Source organism: Macaca mulatta, chromosome 2 (assembly GCF_049350105.2).
Source record: "Macaca mulatta isolate MMU2019108-1 chromosome 2, T2T-MMU8v2.0, whole genome shotgun sequence".
NCBI classification, from domain to species: Eukaryota; Metazoa; Chordata; class Mammalia; order Primates; family Cercopithecidae; genus Macaca; species Macaca mulatta.
In genome coordinates, this window is record NC_133407.1 from 2,177,399 (window position 1) to 2,201,949 (window position 24,551).

Sequence of the window (24,551 nt, forward strand, 5' to 3'; positions counted from 1 at the left end):
AAAATACAAAAAATTAGCCGGGCGCGGTTGTGGGCGCCTGTAGTCCCAGCTACTCGGGAGGCTGAGGCAGGAGAATGGCGTGAACCCGGGAGGCGGAGCTTGCAGTGAGCCGAGATCGCGCCACTGCACTCCAGCCTGGGCGACAGAGCGAGACTCCGTCTCAAAAAAAAAAAAAAAAAAGAGTTGAGTTTGGGGCCAGGCACAGTGGCTTATGCCTGTAATCCCAGGACTCCGTGAGACTGAGGTGGGCGGATCACCCGAGGTCAGGAGTTTGAGACCAGCCTGACCAACATGGTGAAACCCCATCTCGACCAAAAATACAAAAATTAGCTGGGCGTGGTGGTGGATGCCTGTAATTCCAGCTACTTGGGAGGCTGAGGCAGGAGAATCACTTGAACCTGGGAGGCAGAGGTTGCAGTGAGCTGAAATTGCACCACTGCTCTAGCCTAGGTGACAGAGTGAAACTCTGTCAAAAAAAAGAGAGAGTTGAGTTTGGGATACATCATGTTGTGACTCTGGGACATACAGTAGTTGATTGACCAGTAGAGAGTTAAAAAAGCAAGTCTGGATCTTCTGGATCTTCTCTTGTGGGAGAGAATGTTGGAGCTAGAGATTAAAATTGGGGAGTTATCAACAGATTGGTAGACACAAAAGCCATGGAGTAGAGAATGTGCATACCGGAGAGAAAGAGGCCTGAATCAGGCACCTGGGTTTGTGACAATTTGATCTTTATTTAGCTTTTTCACTGGTGTCATTGTTATTACCATTATGAGAGAATATTTTATTTTTTTAATTATTTTTATTTTTTTAAACACATGGTCACACTGTATCGCACAGGCTGGAGCGCAATGGCGTGATCTTGGCTCACAGCAGCCTCAACCTCCCTGAGCTCAGGTGATCCTCCCACCTCAGCCTCCCAAATAGCTGGGACTACAGGTGCGTGCCACCAGGTCTGGCTAATTTTTAATTTTTTGTACGTACAGGGTCTCAGTATGTTGCCCAGGCACTCAAGAGGTCTGCCTGCCTTGGCCTCCCAAAATGCCAGGATTACAAGCCCGCGCCTCTGTGCCCGGCCATGAGTGAACATAGTAGAAAGCAGAGACAATGTGCCGGATGTTTGGAGTGAAAAGGACTTGCTCCTGTTCTCTTAGGATGGACAATGCTACACACAATCATAAATCACAGGCTACAGGAGAGGCACCCAATCCTGCAGGACACTTCAACGTTCCAGATTAGAGGGGGAACGAGAGATCAGAGCTGGAGGTCCCTTTTCTGAGCCCCTGAGTGTGGTGGTCCACGCCACTCACTGCATGCAGCAGACACTAAATATTTCACCTTCTCTAGACGACAGCATTTCCTCAAGACCAGGAGCGCTGGGATAATGCATATAAAGCTCTTAGCACAGTGTCTGGCGCCCCTTCGATGATGGTTATATTATCAATTTTCTTATTCCTTTGAATTACTGGCCAGAGCTGGCAGGGAACTTTGCACACATCAGGCACAAAAAACCCGTCCATGCAGTCTATGATCAGGAAGCTCGCGGCACTCTGACAGTCCACGACAAAGCAGTTCCCCTTCTTTCTAACACAGCGAGGGTCCGTAAAGGAGATTATCCACAAGGACTAGCTGAGTGGATAAAAAGACAGACTAGCTGAGTGGCTGACCCTTCCAGACGGCGGGCTGCCCCTCTACACCTGCGCTGCGGTTCTCAAAGTCGGCCTCAGCTTGGTCCTTGGCTGGAAGCTTGTAGAAAAGTTTCTGGGTCAGCGGACCTCACAGGCAAGGGTCCCCTAGCTGGCCACCCCAGCTAGGCACCAAGGCAGGAAAGCCGGGGGTCCCGTTAGCGTCGCTGGAAAACCATTTAAACATCCCCGCTGCTTGGCCACCAGGCCGGCAGGTGCAGGTGTCGGGCCAGCTCCCCGCAGCCCGCCCATCCCCCGCGCCCCGCGCTGCAGTTCCCTCTGCGCAGCCCGGTCTGAGTGAGCCTGTGCCGAGTCGCCCGGCAGCCCGCTCTCCATGTGACTTCAGTTTCCGTCTGTTCCTTCCGCTGGTGCTAAAATAATCTGATGCCCCACAGAAAGGAGGGAGCCCAGCCCCGCGTTCGGCTGCTCTCGAGGAGGCCGGAGCCCCGGAGAGGATGCGCCCCGCGGAGCCGCCTGCGCCTGCGGGAGCCGTGAGTATTTCCTGCGTGGGGGCGTCCCCGGGGGACTTCTCCAGGTGGGCGAGCTCGAGCGAGGTTGGGCGGTAGGAGGTCAGGTCCGTGGCCGGCAGCTCAGGGCTGAGGAGGAAGCTGTGGCTTGCTGCATCCAGGCGCCGCGCTTCTGTGCTGGGCGTGGGGGCCGCGGCTCTGGGTGGAGGTGGAAATGCCTCCCTCCAGGAGCGCTTAGAGCTGAAAAGCTGGTGCGGTGTAGTGGAAACCACCAGGGCTTCAGACTCAGACGTGGGTTTGAGTCCTGGCTCTGTAGGGAGCATGTGAGCAGACAGTGAAGGTTTCCGAGCCTCAGTTTTCTCATCTGCAAAGTGGGAACAGCCGTGCTCCCTCCCTGGACTGGGCGACTGGATATGATGGGACGGCTCTGTGCACACTCAGCATGCTGAGCGCTGGGCTCTCCTTTCCTGTCCCACAACGTGGACTGAGAACCACTGTTTCATAGATGAAGACGCTAAGGCTGGTTAACAGCTACACCTGTTCACAGATTCCGTCCACGTGCCAGGCCTGTCCAAGGCCCTGGGGATACAGCTGTGAAGATGTGCAAAGCCCCTTCCCCCACAGACGGTTTGTCCTTGGGAGATCCACTGGGGCTCTGTGACTTGGATCCTAGCCTAGCCTTAGATCCATGGCTTATCAGAGGGAAACTAAGAGGAGGGCGACTCAGACTGGGAAGCTCGTTGGTGGCCCTCGTGGCCTCTCCATGTGGGCCGGCTTCTGAAGGGGTCAGCATACTTCCCCGGGTACCCAGGAGCTAGACGGAAAGAAGTAAGGAGCCACCGGTGTGGCTTTGTGCTGCCTCTGAGACAAGGCGAACACGTGCCAGTTAGTGGCTGGGACTGGAGGGGGCCAGGTCCGGGTCCTAAGAATGGAACCTTTGGATGGGGCTGGTCGAGGCTGCTGTGCTTCCGGAGGGGCTGAGGGGACCCCACTGGAGGCTTCTTCGTGATGGGTACAGCCTGTTAGGAGTCTGGATGCTAGAAACACTCAGAGTCTGTGGAGCTGGCCCTCCGTGCTTTCCTGTGTGCTCCTTCCCTGCTGGCTGTGACACACAGACTGTTCCTGTGGATGCTGGGGGGTTGCTGGGCTTTACATACGGTGCATATTTATTCTCCTCACACACCCCTCAGGTTTGTATGTGTATGCCTGATAGTTCCTAAAGATTATAGAATCATGGGCCCAGGAAAAAACCTTAACCCCTGCCTTTAGGTTTAAAAAATAATAATAATAACTTCACAAAGAAGGAACTTTAAAAAAAAGATTATTTATTTTTAGAGACAGGCTCTTGCTCTGGGGCCCAGACTGGAGTACGGTGGCACGATCACAGATCACTGCAGGCTGAAACTCTTGGGCTCAAATGATCCTCCTGCTTCAGCCACCTGAGTAGCTAGGACAACAGGTGCACGCCGCCATGCCAGCTAACTTAAAAAATTTTTTTTGTAGAGACAGGATCTTGCTATGTTGCCCAGGCTGGTCTTGAACTCCTGGGCTCAAGCAATCCTCCTGCCTTGGCCTCCCAAAGTGCTGGGAGTGTGAGCATGAGTCACCACACCCAGCTTTCATGTAATGAGTACCTTCATGGGAACTTCATGAAAACACATGTAAACATAATCTCTCATAGTTTTAAAATTCATCATCCAAGAGATCCTGCTCTTTGATAAAGAGACATAACTTGGTAGGCTCCAAAACAGAGAGTACACGCCTAGTATCTTTGTTCTGGGCATCAAGAATACATTGACCTGGCTGGGCGCGGTAGCTCAAGCCTGTAATCCCAGCACTTTGGGAGGCCGAGACGGGCGGATCACGAGGTCAGGAGATCGAGACCATCCTGGCGAACACGGTGAAACCCCGTCTCTATTAAGAAATACAAAAAACTAGCCGGGCGAGGTGGCAGGCGCCTGTAGTCCCAGCTACTCGGGAGGCTGAGGCAGGAGAATGGCGTAAACCCGGGAGGCGGAGCTTGCAGTGAGCTGAGATCCGGCCACTGCACTCCAGCCTGGGTGACAGAGCGAGACTCCGTCTCAAAAAAAAAAAAAAAAAGAATACATTGACCTTTCTGTCTCTGATCTTGACTCTTTTGGAAGAGAGATGCTAGTACTGATGACAACCTGCATTCTGGCTGCGGTGTGCGTCCACACTGCAAAGTGCGCGCAGACTCTCATACGGACAATGACTGTGCCTCACATCGTGCTCAGGTCCGTTTCAGAGCCTCAGAAGTTAGGGGAGGGTGGACTTCCAACCACGACTGAAAGCACCGTCTGTCTTAGGACATGCTGTGTCTATAACATACTTACAGGTGTCTGCACTCACCGATGCTTGTTGAGGTGTCATTACACATCAGTGACAAACATTTATCATTTTTTTTGCTTTTGGTAGAACTTGTTTATTGTACTCACTTTCCTCCCATACCATTTTTCTTAACTTCATCATGAAACAAATGTCATGTGGTCAGTCTGTCAGTCTGTGATGAGGCTCAGGGCTGGGTTAGGTGACTATTTCTGAAAGCTCAGAGAGGTGAAGGAAAAAGGACATCAGTGCTTGGATCTTATAAGCCTCACATGCAACGATAAACCCGAGTTCAAGGATCAGATTCTTAGACTGGTTTGGCTGCAAATGACAAAAAACCAACTCAAATATGTTTGGAAAAAAGAAAAAAAAAGGATTTATTGTTTCAAATAACTGAAAATTGTATGGGCAATAGTTTCGGGCATGGCTGGGTCCAAATGCTCAAACAGCATTGCCAGGAATCCATCTGTCTCCGTTCCTCAGCTTTGCCTTCCTCTCTGTGGGCCTCATTACCAGGCAAGTCCTGGAGCTGGTGGCAAAGATGGCTGCCTGCAGCTCCAACTATATCCCCACTGGTCTGGCCTCTGAAACAGAAAGAGCAAGTCTGCTTTCCATGAGTTCTAGCAACTGCTCTTGGATTGAGTCTCATGGGCTTGGCTTTTATGATGGGCCTGTGTTAGGAAAATGGAGTTGCTCTCACAGGCCCAGCCTTATTCATAGGCCCCATCCTGGAACCAGAAGTTGGGATCAACATACGCAGACTCTTAAGAAAGGAAGGGGGTTGGTTGCACAACAGTGTGAGTGTACTTAACACTACTGAGTTGGACACCTAAAAACGGTTAAGATGATCACTTTCGGCCAGGCGCGGTGGCTCACCCCTGTAATCCCAGCACTTTGGGAGGCCGAGGCAGGCGGATCACCTGAGGTCAGGAGTTCGAGACCAGCCTGGCCAACATGGTGAAACCCCATCTCTACTAAAAATACAAAAATTAGCCGGGCGTGGTGGTGCGCGCCTGTAATCCCAGCCACTCAGGAGGCTGAGGCAGGAGAATCGCTTGAACCTTGGAGGCTGAGGTTGCAGTGAGCCGAGATCACGCCACTGCACTCCAGCCGAAGCGACAAGAGCGAAACTCCGTCTCAAAAAAAAGATAATCGCTTTCATGTTTTGTGTATTTTACTACAATTAAACATTTTCTAAAGAAAAAAAGGAAAGAAAGGGCTGCTTTTCTCAAAGGGGAATTGAAGAGTTGTTACCAGAAGGAGAAATGAATGTGAGTAGGCGAAACCAACCAATTTCCAGAGCAAACGGAGTCAGGTGCTGAGACCAAACCAATGTGCCACTTCTGACTTTAATGCCTGAGGGATTTTAGACTGAACAGCGTGAAGAAAGGAGGAAGTGGAACCTTGTCATGGTCCTCACCCACGAGCTGGGCGCGAGGAGCGACTGGTACTGGATGGGCTCCATGCGGCCGCAAAGCCTGGTGAGGTCACAGGGACTCCCCTCCTCCAGCCCCAACCCAAAAGGTTGCCTAAGGCAGGTGCTGCGCCATGTGCACCAAACAACTTTCTGCAGCCACCTCCAAGAAAGAGGGATTTCTCCCAGGAGAGAGCACGTAAGGCTCCGTCTTTTCACCTGTCTATTCTCAAGCAGGACCTGAGTATCTGAGGCAGCCCCACACCCACAGTGCCTGGCAGGGGCTCACCCTGGGGTACACATCGTGTTCTCCTAAGCTCATGTCACTCCATTTGAGATATCAACTGGACACGGACTCCTGCTGATCCTCCTACTGTCATTCACTCCTCTCCTGGTCCAGCCCTGATCCCTGAGATTTCTTCTGCCCTTCCAGTGTCTCCCCTCCGTGGTCCTCAGACACCAGGGCTGAGCCTTTTCCCTTGGCCCTGCAGGGTCACCCTCCGTGGTCCTCAGACACCAGGGCTGAGCCTTTTCCCTTGGCCCTGCAGGGTCACCCTCCGTGGTCCTCAGACACCAGGGCTGAGCCTTTTCCCTCGGCCCTGCAGGGTCAGTGGGGAGTGGGGCTTTCCCTGCCTGGCCCTGGACCACCTCCTTCAACTTCAGCAAGTTAGTGGCCTCCCGGTCACCAGCCAGCCTGGCGCCCTGAGACCTCCTCACGGGCCTCCCCCATTGGCCTTTCTCTTGTTCTAGGTCATTGGGCCCTTCCTCAGGTCCTTAAACTGATGCTTCCATTTGGCTTCTCATCTCCTTCCAAATCCCTAGTTTTCTTCTAGGCTCTCTGCCTCCTTTAGAAGGCCTCTGGCAGCTCCCATCTTGCTTCGCCTCCACAGAAGGCCATGGTCCCATGATCTACTCAGGAGCGCTGTTCAGAATATCAGGCACCGTGTGGCACAGCTACTCAGGAGGCTGAGGCAGGAGAATCGCTCGAATCCCAGAGGCGGAGGTTGCAGTGAGCCAAGTTCACGCCACTGCACTCTAGCCTGGGTAACAGAGCGAGACCTTGTCTCAAAAAACAAAAGAGGCCGGGCGCGGTGGCTCAAGCCTGTAATCCCAGCACTTTGGGAGGCCGAGACGGGCGGATCACGAGGTCGGGAGGTCGAGACCATCCTGGCTAACACGGTGAAACCCCGTCTCTACTAAAAAAATACAAAAAACTAGCCGGGCGCGGTGGCGGGCGCCTGTAGTCCCAGCTACTCGGGAGGCTGAGGCAGGAGAATGGCGTGAACCCGGGAGGCGGAGCTTGCAGTGAGCTGAGATCCGGCCACTGCACTCCAGCCTGGGCGACAGAGCAAGACTCCGTCTCAAAAAAAAAAAAACAAAAAAAAAAAAAAAAAAAAAGAAAAGTTAAATCACTTGATATGCATTCTGAAATATTTAGAGGAAAGTATATCAATGACTGCAATGTACTTCAAAATGCACAATGAGGCCGGGCACAGTGGCTCACGCCTGCAATCCCAGCACTTTGGGAGGCCAGGGCAGGCAGATCGCCTGAGGTCAGGAGTTTGAGACCAATCTGGCCAACATGGTGAAACCCCGTCTCTACTAAAAATACAAAAATTAGCCAGGTGTGATGGTGATCTGTGGTGATCTGGTGCCTGTGATCCCAGCTACTCAGGAGGCTGAGGCAGGAGAATCTCTTGAATTCCAGAGGTGAAGGTCGCAGTGAGTGGAGATTGTGCCATTGCACTCCAGCCTGGTGACAGAGTGAGACTCTGTCTCAAAAAAAAAGAAAGAAAGAAATGCAGCGTGGGTGGTGCTGTGTGCCTGTAGCCCCAGCTACTCGGTAGCCTTAGGTGGGAGGACTACTTGAGGAGGAGCTTGCAGCTGTAGTGTGCTACAATCCCGTCTGTGAATAACTACTGCACTCCAGCCTGGGCAACATAGCGAGACCTCTGAAAAAAGAAGAAGAAAGAAAGATGGACAGAAGGATAGATAGATGGATAGTATGTTGTTGGGGAAAAGCTAAATGACTAACAGTACCTAGTAACTGTTCACATTCCTTGTTATAATCATAAAAACCAAATAATAAGAAATTAGAAAACTTCCATTGGAACAGTAACTACCTGAAATACACTGTCACATGAATTACCGGGTTATTGCTCCACTGAACTGTTCGTTTGTGATGAGGAGGTGATACCAGCACTGAGCCTGGCAGGATGAATAAGAGCTTTGTAGGTGAACGAGACCAGCGAAGGAGCCTTTCCCACAGAGGAAAGAGTATGTGGGCATGCGTGATTTAGTCAAGGAGTGCAGGCATCCCAGGGTGGCTGGGGCTTGCGGAATTGAGGTTGAGTTGATGCAGAAGTCACAGACCCGGGTCTGAATTGTGGCTCTAACATTCTCTAGCTCAAGGGCCTAAACCTATGTGAGCCTCCGTTGACCAAGTGTGAAATGGGGATGACAACATTTGCCTGCTAGGATTTTTGTGGGAATTATACGTAAAGCACCTGGTACAGCCATGTTCTAAGGTGAGCACTCGGTAAGCGTGAGCTGTCACAGTGAGGAGCCCGGACAGAATCTGGGAGCCATTATGCAGACCTCGAACAGCACTGAGTTGACCTTTGAATTGGCCTCTTGTCAGGAATCCGTGTCATTTCATTCTTCAGCTGTACAGGTTCTCAGGGAAACCAAGTAGTCGAGGTGGGGAGATGTATTTTCATTGTTTTTCCACTGTGGCCACTAAGCCGCTGTCATCACCCATAGTTGCGGCCAACAGTCTACCCTGGACTCTGGGTGCTCTTTTCCCCCTGGACATCCCAGGGTCCACACGCTGCAGCTCCCAGGGGTGGGAGAAGGGACGAAAGCTCCTCCTCCTTCACTGTATTTCCTTCAACACCAGCTCGCTGTTTGCACAGAAGAACTCCGCTTTCCCTTTGATTAATGCACCACTTTGTCTCACTATAGAAAGTGTCTGTCCCCCTCCAGCGGGGGAGTGTTCTCCCACGGGCCTTGGAGGACTTGGAGGTGGGGGTCCCCCGCCCACTGAACTGGAGCCCAAAACATTCCCTCACACTGACAAAGCCTTTCATCACACACTGTCTCATTCAGCCTTGACACAACCCCGTGAGGTCAGCAAGGCAAGTGTCGTCCTCCACGGCCACCACCAGAGTGAAGGAGCCAGACTTGGGCCCAGGTCTCCTTCCCCAGCCCAGGGTCCCTTCCTCTACACAGATGCCACCTGCTCCTTCGTGTCGAGAAGGGCGGTGGCAGGTGGTCGCTCCCTCGGAAGTGACCAGCGGGAACAAATTAATGATGCTGAAGGGAAATTAGACGCTACTGCGTTATGCGGCTGAGTGCCCATCAGCAGAGGTTATGTGGGTCTCTCCTATAGAAAGGTGACACCGAGGACCCAGCCCCAGCCACCACCAGCATGCAAGGGCGAGGTGTCACCTCCCAGTGGGGGCAGGTTTGCATTCGTTAAGACCTGTGGCCAGATGCAGCCTGTGGGCATGGAACAGGACAAGGGGAACTGCCCTCTGCTGGCCCTACCAGGCCGATGCCGACCACATGGGGAAGCCAGTTGGCTTATTGGTGGCCCTGAGGAAATGAGGGCTGAGCAGGGAGGTGCTCAAGACCGGCTCCTCACAGTGGCTGTCTGGAGTCGCTGTGGGAAGGGCCCAAGGGAAGAAGGGTTGCTGTGGCCCCTAAATCCCCCTCCAGGTGGAGGCAGAGCCTCATGCATTCCCAGAGCATCCCTTGTCACAAGCCCCAGTAGAGCCCAGGCTGACCAGGAGTGTGAGGCTCGGGTGGGAACCAGAGATCTGCGTTTAACCAGTGCTGGGAACCATGGCACTGCCTTCCCCGAGCCACCGTGCGCCTCTCATTTCACCTCTCTGGCCTGCATATTCTTTTAGCAAACTTGGGGATTGTACTACACATTCTGCTTTACACTTTCCATTCCTTGATATTATTTTATTATGAACATCTTTCTGCGTCAATCAATATATTGCTACCAAAGCATTTGTTATCACACCACGTCATTCCTGTCGTGTAGTTTCATCATAAGTGATTCAGCCAGTGCTCCCATTATTGGACTTTTCATGGTTTCCACTTTGTTATTATTATTACTAATGTTACAATGAATACTCCTTTTAAAATATTTTTATGTACATTGTATTTCCTTAGGATAAATTCCTAGACATTGAATCAAAGAGAATCCACACTTTTAAGGTCTTTGATAAATTGTGCTAAATCGTCCTTCAGAAAAAGCGTGCCAATTTTCTGTTCTACCTGCAGGCAGGGTGTGAGACAGTTCTTGGGGGGAAAAATTCAAAACCTTTGTATTGCCTATATTTTAACAAATTCATTATTAAGAGAAAGCTAGAGAAGCAAATCACAAGCTGTAATTCACACATCACAATTCTAAATGTTTGCTGTTCCAGTCCTCAATTTCAGGTTCTTGTTAACGCATCCACCATTTGAATATTCACTTTTTCAAAATACAGGAAGGTATTAATTTACCAAAGATCACAATCGGTTTTTTTCTTTTTTATTTTTTGAGATGGACTCCTACTTCATTGCCCAGGCTGCAGTGCAATGGCAGGGTCTCGGCTCACGGAAACCTCCGCCTCCCCGGTTCAAGTGATTCTCTTGGCTCAGCCTCCCGAGTAGCTGGAATTACAGGTGCCTGCCACTATGCCCCGCTAATTTTTGTATTTTCAGTAGGGACGGGGTTTCACCATGTTGGCCAGGCTGATCTCAAACTCCTGACCTCAGGTGATCCACCCACCTCGGCCTCCCAAAGTGCTGGGATTACAAGCGTGAGCCACCGCGCCCAGCCACCTGGCTAATTTTTGTATTTTTAGTAGACACGGGATTTCTCTATGTTGGCCAGGCTGGTCTCGAACCCCTGATCTCAGGTGATCCACCCACCTCGGACTCCCAAAGTGCTGGGATTACAGGTGTGAGCCACTGTGCCCAGCCTGTATTTCCATTTTTAACATGACAAATGTTTCCTAAGCACCTTTCTGAGAAGAGTGTTTGAAAAAGATACGTTAGTAATTCCTGAAAATATGGGAACAAAGATTACCATAATTTTACCTCTGTTTTCAGGAACATTTATTTCATTTTCCTTGTTTTTAAATGTGAGTACTTTAAAACTTACAGAAAAGTTTACAAGAAAGTACAATGCTAAATTTACTGAGTAGTAATATTTTGCTTTACCATCTCTATTGAGCCATTCGAAGGTAGGTTACATAAATTACGGACACCATGAAAGTGCCCTGTAAGTGCTTCAGCCTCCCAAAGTGCTGGGATTACAGGCTTGAGCCACCGCACCTGGTCGCAAAGAAACATAATTTCTAAAACAAAGGAGACTCTTCGCAGCGGCTGCAGGTTCTTCTTCCTCACTGTCAGTGTTCTCTTGTTGCAGAATACAACCTCCATTCATGTTGTTTTTATGAATGAATCTTTTTACCACTTTGTTGCTATGACCAGGTCTGGAGGCTGAAAACCATGTTGTCTTCTCTGCCTAAAAAGCAACACCACATCTTCATAGACAGGGTTGGTTATGGAGTAGACTCACGGCATTCCATAACTAGTTAGAATGCAGCAGTGTTCCACATGGGCCAAACCTTGTCAAGACAGGAGCAACAGGCAACTCAGGGTCCCGGAACACTCACCAGCTGGCAGCCCCTCGGGAAGCTCCCGGGCTCTCCACCCGTTCCGGGATGCTGGGCACGTGCTGGCTTAGATGCCCTCACAGCTGCAGGCGCTGTGGCGTGGCCCTCAGCCCTGAGGATGTGTGGGGGGAGAGGAAGCAAGTCCTGTACTCGCAGGGGATGAGTCATGGAATTTCGCAGGGAGATACGGCAAGCCGATTGTTTACCTTGGACTCTGCAGTGCTATGGCTCTGAGGAAGCTCTCTGCAGCTACACACTCTAGGAAGTGGGTTTCTCAACCTCAGTGGTCAGTATTTTGAAAGCCTTTTATTTCTTTACAGTCATTACATCTAATTTAGCACTGGGTCATGGCCATTCTCACATGATTGTATCAGGCAAGGTCCAACCAGGAAACAGAAACTGCCCAGATTATTTAAAACAGAGGATATTGAATGCAAGAAAGTGGCAACACATGATGGAAAAGGCTAAGAAGGCGAATCAGCAAATACCCAGTCAACACAGCGACGAGCAGCTTCAGGAAGCTTCTTATCCTCACCCTAACTCGGTAGGGTGAGGATGAGAGGAGGAGGTAGGCCAGGCACCGCGGCTCACGCCTGCAATCTCAGCACTTTGGGAGGTCAAGGCTGGTGGATCACCTGAGGTCATGAGTTCAAGACCAGCCTGGCCATCAAGGTGAAACCTCATCTCTACTGAAAATACAAAAATTAGCCAGGCGTGGTGGCACGCGCCTGTAATCCCAGCTACTCGGGAGGCTGAGGCAGGAGAATGGCGTGAACCGGGGAGGCGGAGGTTGCAGTGAGGCGGGATTGCAACATTGTACTCCAACCTGGGCAACAAGAACAAAACTCTGTCTCAAAAACACAAAAAACAAAAAGAGGAGGAGGTGGTGTCACCAGAGCCTGGGGTCAGCGGAAGAAACTCTAGGATGTCTCTGTCCAAGGCAGAGAGGAAGGGAGAGAAATACTCGGGACTCTTTCTGCCCTCTGCTCTCTGACCTCCAGGAGTGGCTTCCGTTGACTAAACCGCTGGAGGCCAGGTGACAGCCGCGTTCGAGATTCAGAGCCTTCAGAAGTCAGAGCCCTGCCACACCGAGGGCAGCAGGGAAGGGGAAGGCATGGCTCTGGGGACAAACTGCAGTGAGCCAGCACAGTCGTCTGTGCCCAGAGTTAGCCTTGCTCTGCAATTTATGAATGTAGTTTTTGATTGAACCTTCCTGCATACCTTTTACACATCTGGTTGGTGTAATTCATCCTTCCAGCCACATTACTCAGGCCTTTATTTTAGACTTTGTGGAGCTGCTGAATTACCTTGGAGATTACACAGGAACAACCAGTCACTGGTGTTTGAAACTCACAAGTCGTAATTAATAATTGTGTTACTACCTTTACAGCTACGAAGCCCTTTCACATACATGAGACTGGTTTATTCTCATGCAACTCTGGAATAGTTATCGTTACTCCCATTTTGTAGATGGATTCTCCGAGTCTTGGAGACTTTGAATTCCTGAAGGACAAATAACAAACAACAGAGGCGGAATTCAAACTCTAGTCTGCTTGGTTCCAAATTCCCTGATCTTCCCATGATATCCTGTGCTTCCTGCCAGAAGGAGCTACCCAGGGCCACAGCAAGAGTTTTTCTGGGCCAGTTGGCTGAGTTTAGGAGGAAGGAGAGGATATGTTTTAAACTTGCAAAATTCTAGATGATCCATAAATTAAAATGCTGTTGCTGAGTGTGACGCGAGGCCTGTCTTGCCTTCCAGTCTGAAGGTTACCTCCTCACTGAAGGACCTGCACTCTTGCCCCTTACACATCTAGATTCAGTTCTTCAATATACAGGGCTGGCTGTTCTAGAAAGATCGGAGTCGCAGCAGTGGGTGCCACCCCACTCCTGACAGAGGCGGGCAGGGAGGAAGGGAGGGTTCTTACCTCCCCATCTCCCTCAATAAAATTCAGGATGCCCAGTGAAATTTGAATGTCAGATAGACAATTTGTTGGTATAAGGATGTATCTAGCATTGAAATGATGCCTTGTAATTTACTAAATCTGAAACTATGCAACCTCATCTCATGGTGGGCAGTGATGTGATCCCAGGTTTCAGGGGCGTGGGGGCGGGGAAGGGTGATGGGGGATTCTGAGGTCAGGAACCCATACAGCTCTACTTTTGCCCTCTCTCCCCTGTGCCGGCCACAGGGTAGTGATTCCTGTGTGGGTGCAGAGGCAGAAGTGGGTCTGGAAGGGGATTCCCAGTGTCTGGCAAGTTCTGGTGAATTCCGCATTGGAGGTTCTCTCTGTAGTAAGGGGAGTTGGCCTGGCCTGAAGTGAAAGCTGGCTTACCCGGTTTCATTTGGCTCTTCAGTTAGTCTGTTTGCACTGGTGGGCATTCAAATCTGATCAAGAAGGTAAAATGAGCCTTCAGGATCCCTAAATACATGTGAAGAAAGGAAAGAGGAGGCCCCTGAGTGGCTGGAGCGAGCAGGTGGGATGAGCTGGTGCCGCTGGCCCAGGAGAAGATGGGAGGGCACACACTGGGCCTCAGGTGGGTGTCAAGGAAGGGGACAGACGGAATGCTGGGGCCGGCTCTTGCTGCTGGGTCTGCAGAATGCAGAGCTGGGGGCCCGCACCAGGCGTCAGGTCCCCAGCAGGGCAGCAGTGAGTGCAGCCTCACTGCTGGGAGCGTCTGCCCTGCTCACTCATCAGAGCTCAGGGAGCTCGGGCGCTGCTCTCAGCCCTGCCGCTAAGGCCATCCACAACCTCCAGTAGTGTCTCTGGGCCTTTGTTCACCTGGCAAATGCGATGAGTATATTGCGTTTCCTTTTTGGCTCCTCTTAGTTCTGAATCTCTGCTGGTGTGTGTATACCTTCAAGCCTCCTCAGTACCACTGTTCTGTGTGCACCGGCCAGACAAGAGGGCTGGCAACCTCGTTTCGTTAACCGTCTTTATTCTATCCAAAGTTTTCTTCTTCATTTTCCTCTCCATTTTTCCCCCTGTCCAGGCAAAACATCAAACCTCTTTTCCAAAGGGTCATAGTGAAATGAGTTAACCAAAGAGGTCAGCCTCACATCAGCTGCTGAGTAGTAACTCTGTGGGACAGGGGCTCCAATCCGTTTCCAGTCTCAGTCCACTCTCCGATTGTTCATTCACTCACTCAGCAAGGACTTCCTGAGCTCACGGGATGCCTCAGGCCGATCGGAGCTGGAGGCAGGAACACTTCAGCAGAATTACGAAATATGGGAAACTCCAGGTGACCGGAGGCCTGGTTACTCAAGCCTTATGCTTCTCCCTTCTGTGCTGGACTCAGCGAAGTTTAGTGTTCAGCCACCCGTCCATCAAAGGGTAGAGGCAAAATGAAATTGAGTCCTTGTCGACAGTTTCAGTGAAAGGCTGGAAGTCTTGGCTACATGGAGGTATTTGAGTAGCCCGTGGGCTGCACCTCTGTGGAGCTGTGAGCTCCGTCGAGCTCCAAGACCACATAGAACTGGAACTGGCTCCTTCTCCCGAGAATACAAACAGCCCCCCGGGATGTCCTTCTCTGACTTGCTTCTTCCCTGCTCTCCGTCCACAGGGCTGCCCTTGAGATGGAGTTGCTGCCCCTTTGGCTCTGCCTGGGTTTTCACTTCTTGACAGTGGACTGGAGGGACAGAAGTGTAACGGCCACAGCAGCTTCCCTACGGGGCTGTAAGTTGGTGAGTTTTCCCTTGAACCCTGATCTGTCAGTTGCTCCTGTCCTGACAAAGCTTGGTCCATTCAGAAAAAGCTGACGGATTGTCCATCGGGAAGGGCAGAGAATGAAGGAGCCTGAATCACTCTGTGCCTGCCTAGCACAGTGCCATGTGCAGCTGCCCGTTAACCACAGGAGTTTATGCTGCTGCCTGGGAGACAGTCCCTGCCCCACCCTTCTCACACCTGCTGAGGATAGGAGGCATCCAGGACCAGCCTAGGGCAGCCTTCCAGAACAAGAACAACTTGTTAAAAATCTGGATGATTCAGGCCGGGCACGGTGGCTCACGCCTGTAATCCCAGCACTTTGGGAGGCTGAGGCAGGCAGATCAATTGAGCCCAGGAGTTCAAGACCAGTCTGGGCAACATGGCGGAACCACATCGCTACAAAATACAAGAATCAGTCAGGTGTGGTGGCACACGCCTATAGTCCCAGCTACTTGGGAGGCTGAGATGTGAGGATGGCTTGAGCCCGGGAAGTGGAGGTTGCAGTGAGCTGAAATCATGCCACTGCACTCCAACCTAGGTGATGGAGCAAGACCTTGTCTTTAAAAAAAGAAAAGAAAAGAAAAATTCTGGGCGCGGTGGCTCATGCCTGTCATCCCAGCACTTTGGGAGGCCAAGGCGAGTGGATCACCTGAGCTCAGGAGTTCGAGACCCGCCTGGCCAACATGGTGAAACCCTGTCTCTACTAAATTAGCTGGGCGTGGTGGTGCATGCCTGTAATCCCAGCTACTCAGGCGGCTGAGGCAGAGAATCGCTTGAACCCAGGAGGCGGAGGTTGCCATGAGCTGAGATCATACCACTGCACTCCATCCTGGGTGACAGAGTGAGACTCTGTCTCAAAAAAAGAAAAAAACAAACAAAACAAAAAACTGAATGATTGAGCTGCACTGATGGTATGAGAATATCTGGGTGAGGTGCATGAAGGCTGGAGAAGCCCGCCTCAGAGTTTGTGGACGGGTTGACAGCTAAGGCTTACATAGCTGTAGGGAGGGTTTGCTGCCATGTTGTACCACAGAGCAGCAGCCTGGACCATGCTCGGGCTAAGAAGACCCACAGAGTGGATACCCAAGCCTTTACGGGTGCCTTCTCTAGGGCTTTCAGCCTATATGTGAAAATAGACTTGGGTCAAAATTGAGAAATTCCTAGTAATTGTCTCCTTCACCTATATAACAATGATATCAAAAATCTGCTTGAGAAACACATATTTAGGCCAGGTGCGGTGGCTCACGCCTGTCATCCCAGCACTTTGGGAGGCCGAGGTGGGCAGATCACGAGGTCAAGAGGTCAAGACCAGCCTGGCCAACACAGTAAAACCCCGTCTCTACTAAAAATACAAAAATTACCCAGGTATGGTGGCACGTGCGTATAGTCCCAGCTGCTTGGGAGGCTGCTGAGGAAGATCGCTTGAACCTGGGAGGCAGAGGTTGCAGTGAGCTGACATCACGCCACTGCACTCCAGCCTGGGTGACACAGTGATACTCTGTCTCAAAAAAAGAAAGAAAGAAAGAAACACATATTTCTTTTTTTTTTTTTTTTTTTTTTTTTTTTTTTTTTTTTTGAGACGGAGTCTCACTCTGTTGCCCAGGCTGGAGTGCAGTGGCCGGATCTCAGCTCACTGCAAGCTCCGCCTCCCGGGTTTACGCCATTCTCCTGCCTCAGCCTCCCGAGTAGCTGGGACTACAGGCGCCCACCACCTCGCCCGGCTAGTTTTTTGTATTTTTTAGTAGAGAGGGGGTTTCACCGTGTTAGCCAGGATGGTCTCGATCTCCTGACCTCGTGATCCACCCATCTCGGCCTCCCAAAGTGCTGGGATTACAGGCTTGAGCCACTGCTCTCGGCCGAAACACATATTTCATAAACATTTCTTGAACCATATTATATACCAGGCACTGGGAAGACAAATTGGATGTCAGGGCTAACACATTCAAATATGTATTCTTAAAGCAGATTAATCTTTAACACCCAACTGTCATGGTTTTTAAACTCTTTTAGTAGTAACCTATAACCACTGTGCTAGAGTATATTCCAGTATGACATAGGAGTTACGAGCTAGACTGGCCCAGTTTAAAACCCAGCCCCACCCTTAGCTAGTGACATTGGGGCCCTCTAGGCCATAGTTTCTCCATCTGTAGAATATATATGTAATAATAATATCTACCAATAACATCATGCTGTGTTGATTGATGATTAAATGAGTTAATACATGTAAAGCACTCAGGACAGTGCCTGGTAGATAGTAAGTGCTATGCGTTTATCCATTATCACTCATATTATTATTAATCTCTGCTATGTTTGACCTCCAGCATTCTCTTACAGAGGCAATAAAGGATTAACTGCACAGTAGTTATTCAGGGGTTCCCAGGCACAGGAAGAGGAGAGAGAAATGAATAGCCTTTCAGAGTTCAGGCTAGACCCTCTGCTTGGCACTGTCTGGCCCAGTGGGCAGGAGTAGAGAATTGGCTGCCAGGGAGCCCAAAGAGTGGGTTTCCTGCAGCTGTTCCGAGTTGAGGACTGAGAATTGGAGAGTCTGGGTGCCCTTCACTCGCCCTCATCACAGCATCTATTTGACCTCATTAGAAAGTAAACGTTGGGGCCGGGCGCGGTGGCTCAAGCCTGTAATCCCAGCACTTTGGGAGGCCGAGACGGGCGGATCACGAGGCCAGGAGATCGAGAGACGATCCCGGCTAACACGGTGAAACCCCGTCTCTACTAAAAAATACAAAAAAACTAGCCGGGCGAGGTGGCGGGCGCCTGTAGTCCCAGCTACTCGGGAGGCTGAGGCAGGAGAACGGCGTAAACCCGGGAGGCGGAGCTTGCAGTGAGCTGAGATCCGGCCACTGCACCACTCCAGCCTGGGTGACAGAGCAAGACTCCGTCTCAAAAAAAAAAAAAAAAAAAAAAAAGAAAGTAAACGTTGGCCAGGTGTGGTGGCTCACACCTGTAATCCTAGCACTTTGGGAGGCTGAAGCAGGCGGATCACCTGAGGTCAGGAGTTTGAGACCAGCCTGACCAACATGGTGAAATCCTGTCTCTACTATAAATACAAAAATTAGCCAGGCGTGGTGGCAGGCGCCTGTGATCTCAGCTACTTGGGAGGCTGAGGCAGGAGAATCGCTTGAACCAGGGAGGCCGAGGTTGCAGTGAGCTGAGATCACACCACTGCACTCCAGCCTGAGCAAGAGGGCAAGACTCCGTCTCAAAAAAGAAAGAAAAAAGAAAGAAAGTGGACATGGTAAGCTTTTCTGGGATGGCCATATGGTCCTTCTACATCACTTCAGTGGGGCCACTGGGAGTTGCAGAGGTGTGACCCCCAACTGCAGCAGCTGTGGAGAAACAGCGTCCCACAGCGTGAAGAAAGCCCCTGACATTCTCCAGTGAGTCCCCACACAGGGAGGAGGGCAACACTCACTCACATAAAGACACACACCTGGCCGGGCACGGTGGCTTACGCCGGTAATCCTAGCACTTGGGGAGGCCAAGGCGGGTGGATCACCTGAGGTCAGGGGTTTGAAACCAACCTGGCCAACATGGCAAAACCCTGCCTCTACTAAAAATGCAAAATTAGCCTGGCATGGTGGTGGGCATCTGTAATCCCAGCTACTTGGTAGGCTAAGGCTGGAGAATCGCTTGAACCCGGGGGGCAGAGGTTGCAGTGAGCCGAGATGGCACCACTGCACTCCAGCCTGGACGACAAGAGTGAGACTCTGTCTCAGAAAAAAAAAAAAAAGTAAATTCTCTTCCAGAGTAATTTGTAATTATAATGCAATCCCAATCAAAATACCAAAGAGGGAGGGGGGATGTGGAAAGACCTTGGCAAATCCATTCGAATGTTCATCTGGAAATTAGAGAAACCCAAATGCTCAGCAGTAGGAAATGACTTAATTAGATCATCCTAATAATTAGAGCTAACATTCATGAAGCACAGTAAATGTGTTTCACGTAAACAGTTGCACTTGATCCTGAAAAAAAAAAACCCTATGAGAAAATTACGAGTATAATTTCGGTTTTACAGGCAGGGTAATGGAGGTCTTTTTTGGTTCTGTAACCATCCAAAGGTCACCCATTTGATCAAAAGCAGAGCCATGGAGCATTGGCCCTGGAACTCCTGCTCTCAACCACTGTGCTGTTCAAGAAGTGAATGCATATGCTTCCTAAAAGGATCATGATCAAATGTATTTGTACTGCCAAGGCAGTAAGTCTGTCGTATGTTATTGACCAGGAGAAAAATAGGTTACTGAACAGTTTGCAGAGTATGGTTTTATTTTTGTTTTTAGACAAAGGTAGGTAATATCTTAGGAAAGATCCAGAAAAACATGGAACAGAAGGTGACTGGTATTTCTCTGAGAGAGGGGCTGAGGTGATGGAAGAGTTTAGCTTTCCACATGTCAATGCAGTATCCATGTTTAATTACTGGAAGGTTTTCTTTTAATTATCAGATAAAGAACCCGAGGCTCCAAGAAGTTCCATGCTAGTGGTGGTAGAGCCGAGACTCAGACGTGAGTCTGTCCTCCAAACCTGTGCTTCTTCCTCTCTCGGGATGTTTCTCCTGTTGCCGCACTTGCCCTCTGGGACTGAGCCCACAACTGCAGGCAACCACTGCGCTCGTGTTACTGATGAACGTGCACAAAGGAATGTCGTTGCTCCTCTGTCTTACCACTGAAAACTTTTTTCTGGCCGGGCGCAGTGGCTCACGCCTGTAATCCCAGCCCTTTTGGGAGGCCGAGGCGGGCAGATCACCTGAGGTCAGGAGTTCGAGACCAACCTGACCAACATGGTGAAACCCCATCTCTACTAAAAATACAAAAGAAGTTAGCTGGGCATGGAGACGTGTGTGCCTGTCATCCCAGCTACTTGGGAGGCTGAGACAGGAGAATTGCTCGAACCCAGGAGGTGGAGGTTGCAGTGAGGTGAGATCGTGCCATTGCACTCCAGCCTGGGTGACAGGGCAAGACTTCATCTCAAAAAACAAAAACAAAAAAACCATTTTTGTCCTAGACACTTAAATGACATCCTATGGCTGTTGGTTTTGCCAATTTTGCAAAACATGGGGCTGAATTACAGTATCCTGGCATGTGTGCTTTCCGCAGTGTGACCTGGGCGGCCTCGTGCCTCCCGCCTCCTTATTCTGCACAATCAGAGTAGAGCCCTGTTCAGCAAAAGCACTGGACTGGGCATTCAGAGCCCTGGGCTCCAGTCCGAGCACTGCCCCGGCTCTTCGCTTCTCCACTGCAGTCCCACTTTACTTCCCTGTACAATTCAGGATGGTGAAAGCTCTCAAGTCCTTTTTTTTTTTTTTTTTTTTTTTTTTTTGAGATGGAGTCTCACTCTGTCGCCCAGGCTGGAGTACAATGGCATGATCTCGGCTCACTGCAATCTCCGCCTCCTGGGTTCAAGCAATTCTCTGCCTCAGCCTCCCAAGTAGCTGGGATTACAGGTGTCCACCACCACGCCCAGCTAGTTTTTTGTATTTCCTGTAGAGACAGGATTTCACCATGTTGGCCAGGCTGGTTTCGAACTCCTGACCTCAAGGGATCCACCCGCCTCGGCCTCCCAAAGTGCTAGGATTACAGGCACGAGCCACTGTGCCTGGCCTTTTCTATCCTATTTTGAAAATGAACATCCCTAGAGCCATCCCCAGCAGTTGCAGGGACAGTCTGATAAGTGAACTAAGTTTCTGGGCATAAATGCCTGCCTCTGGGCCTCCTCCCTGCTGACCAGTGTGGTTTTGGCCGCAGGTGGGTGGAGACACTGACTGCCGAGGGCAGAGCCTTGCTTCGGTGCCCAGCAGCCTCCCGCCCCACGCCCGGACGCTCATCCTGGATGCCAACCCTCTCAAGGCCCTGTGGAATCACTCCCTCCAGCCTTACCCTCTCCTGGAGAGCCTCAGTCTGCACAGCTGCCACCTGGAACGCATCGGCCGCGGCGCCTTCCAGGAGCAAGGCCACCTGCGCAGCCTGGTCCTGGGGGACAACTGCCTTTCAGAGAACTACAAAGAGACGGCAGCGGCACTCCACACCCTGCCAGGCCTGCAGACGCTGGACTTGTCGGGAAACTCCCTGACGGAGGACATGGCGGCCCTCATGCTCCAGAACCTCTCCTCGCTGCAGTCCGTGTCCCTGGCGAGGAACACCATCATGCGGCTGGATGACTCCGTCTTCGAGGGCCTGGAGCGTCTCCGGGAGCTGGATTTGCAGAGGAACTACATCTTTGAGATTGAGGGAGGTGCTTTTGACGGCCTGACTGAGCTGAGACACCTCAACCTGGCCTACAACAACCTCCCCTGCATTGTGGACTTCGGGCTCACACAGCTGCGGTCTCTCAACGTCAGCTACAATGTCCTGGAGTGGTTCCTCGCGGCCGGGGGAGAGGCTGCGTTTGAGCTGGAGACGCTGGACCTGTCTCACAACCAGCTGTTGTTTTTCCCGCTGCTGCCGCAGTACAGCAAGTTGCATACCCTCCTGCTGCGTGACAACAACATGGGCTTCTACAGGGACCTGTACAACACCTCGTCGCCAAGGGAGATGGTGGCCCAGTTCCTCCTTGTGGACGGCAATGTGACCAACATCACCACCGTCAACCTCTGGGAAGAATTTTCCTCCAGCGACCTCGCAGATCTCCGCTTCCTGGACATGAGCCAGAACCAGTTCCAGTACCTGCCAGATGGCTTCCTGAGGAAAATGCCTTCCCTCTCCCACCTGAACCTCAACCAGAATTGCCTGATGACGCTTCACATTCGGGAGCACGAGCCCCCTGGAGCGCTCACCGAGCTGGACCTGAGCCACAACCAGCTGTCGGAGCTGCACCTGACTCCAGGGCTGGCCAGCTGCCTGGGCAGCCTGCGCTTGTTCAACCTGAGCTCCAACCAGCTCCTGGGCGTCCCCCCTGGCCTCTTCGCCAACGCCAGGAACATCACTACACTTGACATGAGCCACAATCAGATCTCACTTTGTCCCCTGCCAGCTGCCTCGGACCGGGTGGGCCCCCCTAGCTGTGTGGATTTCAGGAATATGGCATCTTTAAGGAGCCTCTCTCTGGAGGGCTGTGGGCTGGGGGCATTGCCAGACTGCCCATTCCAAGGGACCTCCCTCACCTCCTTAGACCTCTCAAGCAACTGGGGGGTTCTGAATGGGAGCCTCGCCCCACTCCGGGACGTTGCCCCCATGTTACAGGTCCTGTCTCTCAGGAACATGGGCCTCCACTCCAACTTTATGGCGCTGGACTTCTCCGGGTTTGGGAATCTGAGGGACTTAGACCTGTCGGGAAATTGCTTGACCACCTTCCCAAGGTTTGGGGGCAGCCTGGCCCTGGAGACCCTGGATCTCCGTAGAAACTCGCTCACAGCCCTTCCCCAGAAGGCTGTGTCTGAGCAGCTCTCGAGAGGTCTGCGGACCATCTACCTCAGTCAGAATCCGTATGACTGCTGTGGGGTGGACGGCTGGGGGGCCCTGCAGCAGGGGCAGACGGTGGCCGACTGGGCCACGGTCACTTGTAACCTCTCCTCCAAGATCATCCGCCTGGCGGAGCTGCCCGGGGGTGTGCCTCGGGACTGTAAGTGGGAGCGGCTGGACCTGGGCCTGCTCTACCTGGTGCTCATCCTCCCCAGCTGCCTCACCCTGCTGGTGGCCTGCACCCTCATCGTCCTCACTTTTAAGAAGCCTCTGCTTCAGGTCATCAAGAGCCGCTGCCACTGGTCCTCTGTTTACTGACCTGCCTGTGTGCCAAGACTCGAAACTTGGTCCGCACACAACAGGACATTTTCTCTTTTCTCTGCCAGCTTTCAAGATGGGATGCAGAGGCCAAGTCTGACGAATTGAAGTTTCAATTAAAATTTAAAATGTTTCCATTCCTCATCTCCACTCCCCACCGCCCACCCAAGTTCTTTTTCCATCATTATAATTCATCCTCATTATCGTGGTAAAATATTTATTAGGTAACATTTTATAGAAATAAAAGGCAACATGTCTCATAAATATTTTTTAAATTAAATGCAGCTTGTGTGTATTTGTTTCATGTTCCTTTGTGGTTTCCCTTGGATTATTTTTTAATGTCCTCCCCTTGGTGACCTCCACAGAGCCGAAAAGGTCGCAATTCAATGCAACCTACTGGAAAAAACTCCAAGAGTGCGTGCTGGAGATGGTGAGTCAGTGCCCTGGTGATGCAGCAAGGCAAGGATTCCATAGCACAATAACAACAACAACAACAAAGAATTTCAAACACAGCCGGAGGGTCTGACGTAAGATGGTAAGATGTGGCCTCTCACCTGCTGTGTGACCGGCCACTGCCGTCAGAACAGGCCTGCGATCCCAGCACTTTGGGAGGCGGAGGTGGGTGGATCATCTGAGGTCAAGAGTTCAAGACCAGCTTGGCCAACGTGGTGAAATCCCCTCTCTATTACAAATAACAAAAATTAGCCGGGCGTGGTGGCCGGTGCCTGTAATCCCATCTACTCGGGAGGCTGAGACAGGAGAATTGCTTGAACCCAGGAGGCAGAGGTTGCAGTGAACCGAGATCACACCACTGCACTCCAGCCTGGGCGATGGAGCGAGACTCTGTCTCAAAAATAAATAAATAAATAAATAAATAAATAAATAAATAAATAAAATAATGGACCTCTAGCTGGACCCTCTCCAGGTGCCCTGGCTTCATACCCAGAGTCTCTGGCAGATAGACATGACTCTTCCGTGGAGAAACTAAGAGAGTAGTAACTGGCCCCGAGTTTATCCAGTCAGTAAGCCGACTGCCAGAGACAGTCCTCGTTCTGAAGGGAAGTAACGAGGAAGCAGAAAGGAATGAATTCTGCTTGTGAACCCTCCTAACTCTTCACAAAAAATTGCTTACAACTTCTTAGCAGATGTTCAGTATCTGTATTCACTAGACTCTCAGCTTCCCTTCTCCTGCTATTCAATGACAAACAATGTTTGTGCTCCTCTCTGAAAGAAAGGAACAAAGACATGGCCCCCGTCCTTCAGTAGTTTAGAATTTACACTGTCCTCAAAGTTTTTAATCCCTGCTTACTAAATCATAAAGGAATTAAACGTAACGGGGGAGGGGTGGGGAGGGAGAGAGGCTCGAAATCCCACAAACTGCTATTACCATGCAGACTGTCAGCAGAAATGTTTAGGCAAACCGAAGAGATAAAATCAGTGGTCTGTCTTTGACAAAGCAGAAACTTCCCTTGGATGCTCTATGGAGGTTTGAACAAGGCCGTCTCAGGCCCCACATTCAACAGCATTAGCGGC

General features: G+C 51.1%; 1 protein-coding gene across 2 annotated transcripts; it reads left to right on the top strand.

Moving 5' to 3' along the window:
* Nucleotides 1-1,103: 1,103 nt before the first annotated feature.
* Nucleotides 1,104-23,298, top strand: NRROS (negative regulator of reactive oxygen species). Of its 2 annotated transcripts, none has more exons than XM_015132594.3 (3): nucleotides 1,104-2,173; nucleotides 15,152-15,272; nucleotides 21,048-23,298. In XM_015132594.3, the coding sequence occupies exons 1-3, from the start codon at nucleotides 2,067-2,069 to the stop codon at nucleotides 23,016-23,018; spliced, it is 2,199 nt and encodes a 732-aa protein (XP_014988080.2). In that variant the 5' UTR covers nucleotides 1,104-2,066; the 3' UTR covers nucleotides 23,019-23,298. The 2 variants fall into 2 exon arrangements, with proteins under 2 accessions (XP_014988080.2, XP_077847260.1); XM_077991134.1 differs by having other exon boundaries at nucleotides 2,009-2,217.
* The last annotated feature ends 1,253 nt before the right edge of the window (nucleotides 23,299-24,551 follow it).